Source organism: Nicotiana tabacum, chromosome 3 (assembly GCF_000715075.1).
Source record: "Nicotiana tabacum cultivar K326 chromosome 3, ASM71507v2, whole genome shotgun sequence".
Taxonomy (NCBI): domain Eukaryota; kingdom Viridiplantae; phylum Streptophyta; class Magnoliopsida; order Solanales; family Solanaceae; genus Nicotiana; species Nicotiana tabacum.
This window is the reverse complement of record NC_134082.1, coordinates 50,625,490-50,633,201: the sequence shown is the minus strand read 5'-3', so window position 1 is coordinate 50,633,201 and position 7,712 is coordinate 50,625,490. Positions and strand designations below refer to the sequence as shown.

Here is a 7,712-nt window from a genome sequence, read left to right as displayed (position 1 = left end):
AAATCACCGTTCGATTCTTTGTCTCTTTCCATCATTTTAATTTATCTTTTTGCTAATACTAGTTAATCTTTTTTTCCAGGTTTTTGCTCTTGTTTCCAAGCTATGTAATTAGTGATGAATTAGTAGAAAGATGTTTTCTTAAATTATTTTTATATGTAATTCTTAATAAATTTTCTTTAAAATAATTGGGGGTATTTTGGTGAATTCATCAATTACAGTACAGTACGAAACACTCAAACCAAACAACAAAAATATTATTTAACAACAACAAACGATACAATCTATTCAAATATTGTATCTATAAAACGATGCAATACAATATATTATAAAACGATGGGTAACAATGATCCAAATAATGTTAATAAAGCAACAGTCACTTGCTTTTATGTAATTTTAACAAATAGCCACTTTTAGAATCTAATCGACATCGTTGTTTTAACTTGTAAGTCTTTCATTAATAGTATTCCAACAACATTAGTAAATGGGAAAAGGGTCAAATATGACCCTCTACATTCGAATATTGTTTATATTTAACCTCCGTTATACTATCCGGTCAATTTTATCCCTATTGTTATACTATCCGACTAAATATACTCTTATCATCTGCAAACTTTTAAAAAAATTCCCTTAATCTGTTAAGTAATCCAAAATCTCTCAATTTCTTTTTATTTAAATCACATGTTGTTCTTCTTGCTCCACTATTTTCAAAAATTACTATTAATGTGAATGCAAAAGGTACTATACTATATAAATTATTCATGGATATTGTTAAATACCAATGCACCCACTTCTCTTCTTGTGATAATGAGTTTGGAATTACTTTAAAATTTATTTATTTTTCAACCATATACAAACCGTAGAATTCAGCGATCTATTTATTGTGTATTATATGCAGCTGATCATCATGCATGTACATGTATGTTCAAATATTTTTTGTCATTATCTACTTAATATAGAGTTTGATCGACTAATTAAAGACTGCACATTGCGTATGCATTTGATTAAAGCAAAATTAAATTCGACAATGTAAAGTCTCCAAGAAACTTCAACTTCTACCACTAATACTTGCAAAGTCTCCATACCTTTGGTGCAACGAATTCATTAAAGTTGGGATGTTGTAAATACTTTTGGAATTTAGACAAGCTGACTAATTTAGATTCCTCAATTTACTATATTTTATTTACTAACCGTTTATTATTTTAATATTTCTTTATCTTATTTTTTTAAGAAAGCCTGTAAATGCTAATTATTTCGAAAATAGTGAATCAAGAAGAAGAATAAGTGACTTAACTAAAATAATTTAGGAGATTCTGGGTCACCTGACGGACATCGGGGTAGTTTTTAAAAATTTGTTGATTATAGGGGTAAGTTTGGCTGGATAGTATAAAAGGTAGGGGTAAATTTGGCCGAATAGTATAACGGATGTTAAATGTAGACAATATTCAAAAGTATAGGGATATATTTGACCATTTCCCCTTAGTAAATTGAGTCTGCCTCTCTACCTTCACAAGGTAGAGGTAAAATTTGCATACATATTACCCTCTTCAGACCTCACTTGTAATAATACACTGAATATACTGTTATTGTTAGTAAATTGAGCCCAAAGCCATAAAAGAAAGCATGGAAAAATACTAATAACACTTTTGCTAATTATAGAAAAGTTGAATGGATGACTAGCCCACGATATATCCACTAAAAATTTTGTTGAAAATAAGCAAGTAGTAAGAATGTTGGTAATTTATAAAATATTATTAATCATAAGGATTTAAATAGGCATATAAATAAAGCAGTAAACTCTTCTAAATAGGCATATAAATAAAGCAACAGACTCCTACTACTACTAAAGTATTGCTCTTACTAGAACTAATAGATCAAATATTAGACTCTTACAAATAAACAACTAATTATCCTAGAAAAAACTGTAGCAGTAATAGATGTAACATCCAACATTCCTCCTTTCTTATGTTGGTACAAATTGCTCCTCCTCAAATCCATCAAGATTAATAGAGGCTCTGATACCACAACTAGGATTTTTAGAAAGAATGTAAGTAGCAAAATTATGTTTACTCATCCTTAGAAATTAGAGAAAAGAATATGTTAACTTAATGATTAGTAAAATCAATATGAAAAATCAAAGGTGAAAAGACTTGTGTGCTATAACTTTCATTTGAAATTTCCATGGCAAGACTTGTGCAAGACTAATAAACAAAAATATTACTGCTCATCTCTTTATGAGCATTTCATGTAGTGTTTGTTATATATTCCATATTTGGATTAAATTATTTAAGTAAATTCTAGGTTGAGGAAGTGCTAAAATTCCTAGAGCTAATGGATTTTCAAAATGGAAAAGTGATCCTTACAATTAAGAATACTAAGACGATTAATTCAACATAGCATTTTTGGATTATGAAGTAACTAGTAAATTTAATATAGTTGACGAGATCAAAAGTTAGGAGAAGTTCTTACTTAAGAGGTTCAAAACAGTTATGTCCGCCTAGATAGAAAAAATTATATTTATCATGTTTATTCCAGTTTCACAAAAGCTCAATATCTTGTAACTTAATACGGATAAAACCATCACACTCTATCATATGAGTGTTGTCTAATGTGAAGATTAACACCCCTTTAATAATATCCCTCTGCTGGGCACTTATGAATTTAGGCAAGATATAGAACAATCTAGTAGAGAATATTTTTAAGATAATTATTATGTTAAATGAAACATAGCAAAATTTGTGGATATAACTTAAGCACATTAAAAGATATACTTTGGTCAACTGAATTTGTGTTACAATATCATATACTAAGATCTTCATCTGCACCATCAACTAGTGAAAACTTTACCTTTCTACTTTTTGTTTTAGTTTCTTTGGGAACCAATTTTTATTTTTATTTTTTTTAGTTCAAGAAGTAGAGAAAAGACTTGAGTAATATATTCACAAATAGCCCCAAAATGCACAACATTTTAGGGTGTATAATACATTCACTAAAACAGTAGCATTCTTTTGAAAGGATTTGTGTGTTGTAGCCAGGGACAAATTCAGACCAACCAATAGCATGACGTAGAAAAGTATTTTTTCTTTCGTTTTAACAAAACGAGTAATTTTTTTTTCATAATATAGAAAAATTATTTTCTTTTATTTGAACAAACTAGGTATTTTTGTTCCTGACATAAAAAAAAAACATTTTTTCAACAAAATGAATACTTTTTTTTATGATGTAGAAAAGTATTTTATTTTTATGATGTACAAAAAGTACTTTATTTCATTCAACAAAATAAATAGTTTCTTTTCATGTTGTAGAAATGATCTTTTTCAACAAAAAAAAAAGTACTAGTATTTTTTTAGTTATCGAGCTCAAATTTCAATGTTATTCTTGTTTGAAAAAGTAAAGTAGCACATTAGTTTCTTTGGGTTTGTGTGAATTTTGAAAAGAATAATTAAATTCTTGAAGAAAATAGAGTCCGGGGGGGGGGGGGGGGGGGACAGTACAGGAAACATGAGGATTTTGAGGAATGTGAGTTGAGGAGAGTAGCATAAAAATTGTTTTCCTAAAAATATTTTATACTCTCTAACCAAACAGTAGAAAATATTTTTCGGAAATTTTTTTTCATTCACCAACCAAACAAGAAAAAATAAGTGATAAAACCACTTATTTTCCATGAATATATTTTCCAAGAAAACATTTTTCATGGAAAAATTTTCCTTCATACCAAACACACCCTTAGAAGATCAGTTTTTTGGGCCCTTTTCTTATTCAATTATTCGCCAATACTTGACTTGAATATGCTAAAGAGAGATATGACATATTTATTTCCAAAAAAAATTTGCTTCTATGTTTAAGAGTTATCATAAAGTTTCCCCTGCATTTATGAAATTCTTATTCATGGAGAATTACCTTAGAACAACGGTCAATTTTTCAATAGATGAATTTAGGGACTAAGTCATGTTAAAAGTTTCTCATCTTTGTTGATCAAGGGTGATAACGGCATTTTTTATTGCTAAGGCGCATTTGTATGATAGAAACAGCAGTAGAGAACTGACACAAGTTGATAAAACAAAAGCCTCAACAGAGAAGTTCCAACAAATGGAAAATGAAGCACAGAAGTTATATTATAAGAAGCTAGACGGCGTACAACATATAGAATAATTCGCCGTGCATACATGAGCACAGTAATGTACACAAAAAACTGCTCAGCAAAAGCTTTTAGAACCCTTTACATTGACTACCATATAGACAAAAACTGCACAACACCGAGATATGAAATTGTGCTCATAAGCGACTACTGAGGAGAGATCTCCAAAAGCAGGCCAAAATGATCGCTAGGCAAAACAGGTAGTGTCAGTCTCTTAACTTCACTCTTCACTTTTTTCTCTTTGACATATGTGAGATTTGGAATTGCTTCCTTCCCAATCATACTAATATCACTTATACTGAAATCTTGCAGTTTGCAAACAAACCTGTCCAAACGTTTCTGCAGTGTCCGGTTGGCACTTAACATTTTGTTTGACTTGGTGTCGTATGTCCAACCAATTTTTTCAGGCTTCATTTTTGCCCAAGCATCAACCCACCCATCAGGTAGAGGAAATTGACCATCCAGTTTGTCATCCCAGTTCATATCACCACAAAAAATTACATTTGGCTTTGTCTCAAGTAACTTCACAGCTTCATTAGCTTGCTCCACACGTTCCTTGCTGAACATTTGATCCCATTTGGGTGGCCCAGGGCAGGGACTCTCAAGATGGCTGGTAGCAACAACCAACGTCTTATCTTTCTGAACTTCGATCTCAGCAATACACAGTTCCCTTCCCATTATCGAATTGCTAAATGGTTTGCAACTGTAGGATTTCACTCCAAGTTTGCTTAACTGCAAAATTTTGTCAAAGACCAAGTTTAACTAATAAAATGGACTAAATTCTCAAAAGAAAAAAAACTGCAAGGATTCATGTTGAGCAATTATTGAGATGTTCCAGATTAGAAACTCTGTTATGCTAAGTGAAAACTAATTATTTTCATTGTAGCAAGAACTCCAGAACGATCATCAGTGCTCAAAGCAGGTGTAATAGATGATATATCGTGGTCACAAAGAAAAAGAAAACAAAACTAATCATCATGTTATCAGCCCTAAAACACATCAAATACCAAATATGCAAGGCATACTAACTAATCACCTGTATGCAGAAGTATCCTCTCGTAAGTTCCATCACATTTGAAATTGAACAAGAATACATTTTCCACCAACTAGACTGCTGAAAAATGTCATAACTTTCTGGAGTAACCTCCTGAATGGGTAACAAAACAACAAATTACAGAGTCAATAACGTTCATGCAAGGAATAGTTTCTCTTTCAAAGTTACATATATGTAAATGATGATAACCTGAAAACATATAACATCTGGGGAATGCAGTACAATAAGGTCACCAAGAGCTTCCATCCTCTTGGGCATCTCTATATCTGCAAACCATACATTATAGGTCAAGATCTTCAACGCTTTGGAGTTACTGGCTGATAAAGTTTTCCCTGGTTTCTGCTCCACTGAATCTGCAACACAAATCACTACACTTATAAGTAGGGAAAGAGTAAGGCAGCATAAAGTCAAGGTTAAGAGACCAATTTATCCCAAAAAGTGAAATCTTCCAACATAAAACCTAGATTTCCTTGGATAAAAAAAGTGTGTAATAGCATCAAATGGCTTATTACAATAAATCAAACAAAGATGTTGGGAAAAGTTTGGAGATCAAGTGTTTCACAAGCCAACAATTAATGCAATGTTTTAGGTGCAAAACAACAACTTAAAAGTTCACAAATAGTCCTTTTCAAGTGTGATAAACATGCTAAACCACCTTTTCCCATACAGTACTTCTATTCTTTTTTCTCCTGGGAGAAGTTCCGATTATCATATCTCTCTACATGATCCAACCAGTCAATAAGATCATGAAGATCAAGAATCAATCAGCAAATTTCGAATTGGGGCACACAAGGGAAAGATGGAAAGTGATATCTTCTCAATCAGAAGACTATTACTTAAACAAATAGATTTATTACAAATATATCATGAAACAAGCACAACTAGAGCCGCTAGTTAAAATCTGAAATCGGTGATGAAACGGGGCTGAACTCTAAGAGGAGTTCAAGATATCACATCAGTCAACTAAGCCTCACTCTCAAACTAGTTGGCGTCAACTATGTGGCTCCTATACATCCATTCCAGTCTGTCCCATTTCATTCCGATACAGTTCAAAACATCCACATATTCAAGAAACCACCCCTAAAACAGTATTTGTGCTAAATCCAACAAAAACAGGACATCTTTTATCAGCTTATTTCAAAGACAATTCTCCATTCTGCTCCATTTGGTCCCACTTCATTCAAACGTGGGAGTCCAAAACGTATCCAAAAAAGTTACTATTCACAAGAAATCACCCCATAAACAGTATTTGTGCTAATGCAAACCTACTCCAAGACACCATTATATGCAAGAAACCAATAAAAAGGAGTCTCTTTTATCAGCTAATTCATGTTAAAATATTTATAAAAACATGTAAGTTCCATAGACAAAAAACCAGAATTAAACAGAAAGAAGTTGAATATACCCGAAATGTCAACCGCCTTAGTTCCAGTCTTAACACCCCTATATCCCACAGAATCAATCTCATCCTCCTCAACCCCAACAGTGTCCTCTCTATTTTTTCTCTTGGTTGCAGCATTTACACATCTAGCCCTAATAGACTCCTTAATATCATCATCAACCCTAAGAGGAACCCTACTACTACTATTTTTCCCCTTGTTATTACAAGGCCTCAATAAAGGCATAAAAACACTGCCAACAGAAGAATCCAACTCATCATCATCATCAGTTTCAAGATTAGCAAGTCCAGAAGCTGAAGCCCTAGTTCCACATACATCACAGCTTATAGTGTGATAAGGGTTCAAAAAGGTGCAAGCTTTACATGCCCATTTGGGTTTTATGACTGAAATTGATGGGTCTGGTGAAATTGAGGGTGGTGGGTCAGATGAACAGATTTGACAGGATGATTTTTGGGATGAAAGAGGAGGGTTCAAGAATGTGCACCTTGAACATGACCAAGAAGACATGATTGTGGTGTAAACTAGGGTTTTGATAGGGTTTTGGGGGAGACGAATTGGTTTGATTATGGGTAGCAAGTGAAAGGGCATTTCGAATATTGAAACCATATGTTTGCCGCTAATAAGTTGCCAAGATGTCGGCAGTGCACGTTTATCCAAGAATAGTAGAAAATGAAGGTAAAAAAATAGTAATCCTTAGCCAAAAAAAAAAGGTAGAAAAATAAAAAGAAAACAAAACTAGAAAAAGAAAAAAGAGTAATTGAGAGATTAAAAATAAAATATTATCCATTTGAAAAAAATTATGAAAAAACTAAATCAAATGTATTATCCTTTGCATATGACTTTTTCTTCACATCTTGATCAAATGAAGAAATCTATACTCATTTTATGTTTATTCCCCCGAGTTTTATTTTTCCGGCTAAATACATAGGCTGGATCATATTACGCTAGCGTTTGGCCATTGATTCCCAAATTTATTTTGAAAATTTTGATTTGGGTGAAATTTGGTTTGAAGATGAAAATTTGTTTGGATATATATTTTCAAAACATATTTCCTAAATTTATTTTGGAAAAAGGATTTTTACATATCTATACCATATATGAAACCTTATTACCCTCAATGTTT

At 32.2% G+C, this 7,712-nt stretch overlaps 1 protein-coding gene across 1 annotated transcript; it reads right to left on the bottom strand.

Annotated features, from left to right (window-relative positions):
- Positions 1-4,052: 4,052 nt before the first annotated feature.
- Positions 4,053-7,223, bottom strand: LOC107814620 (uncharacterized). Its single transcript, XM_016640062.2, has 4 exons — positions 6,595-7,223; positions 5,379-5,542; positions 5,172-5,282; positions 4,053-4,867 (listed from the first exon to the last, which is right to left on the bottom strand). Exons 1-4 carry the CDS (start codon positions 7,193-7,195, stop codon positions 4,283-4,285), a joined length of 1,461 nt encoding a protein of 486 aa, XP_016495548.2. The 5' UTR covers positions 7,196-7,223; the 3' UTR covers positions 4,053-4,282.
- Between the last annotated feature and the right edge of the window lie 489 nt (positions 7,224-7,712).

What these genes read in the sequence shown, in the direction of transcription:
- LOC107814620 (XM_016640062.2), bottom strand. Translation starts at nt 7,195, where the DNA reads ATGGTTTCAATATTCGAAATGCCCTTTCACTTGCTACCCATAATCAAA. An exon ending in CAGATGTTATATGTTTTCAG is followed by an intron (nt 5,283 to 5,378) that starts GTTATCATCATT and finishes TTACCCATTCAG; the next exon opens with GAGGTTACTCCAGAAAGTTA. An exon ending in GAGGATACTTCTGCATACAG is followed by an intron (nt 4,868 to 5,171) that starts GTGATTAGTTAG and finishes AAAATTTTGCAG; the next exon opens with TTAAGCAAACTTGGAGTGAA.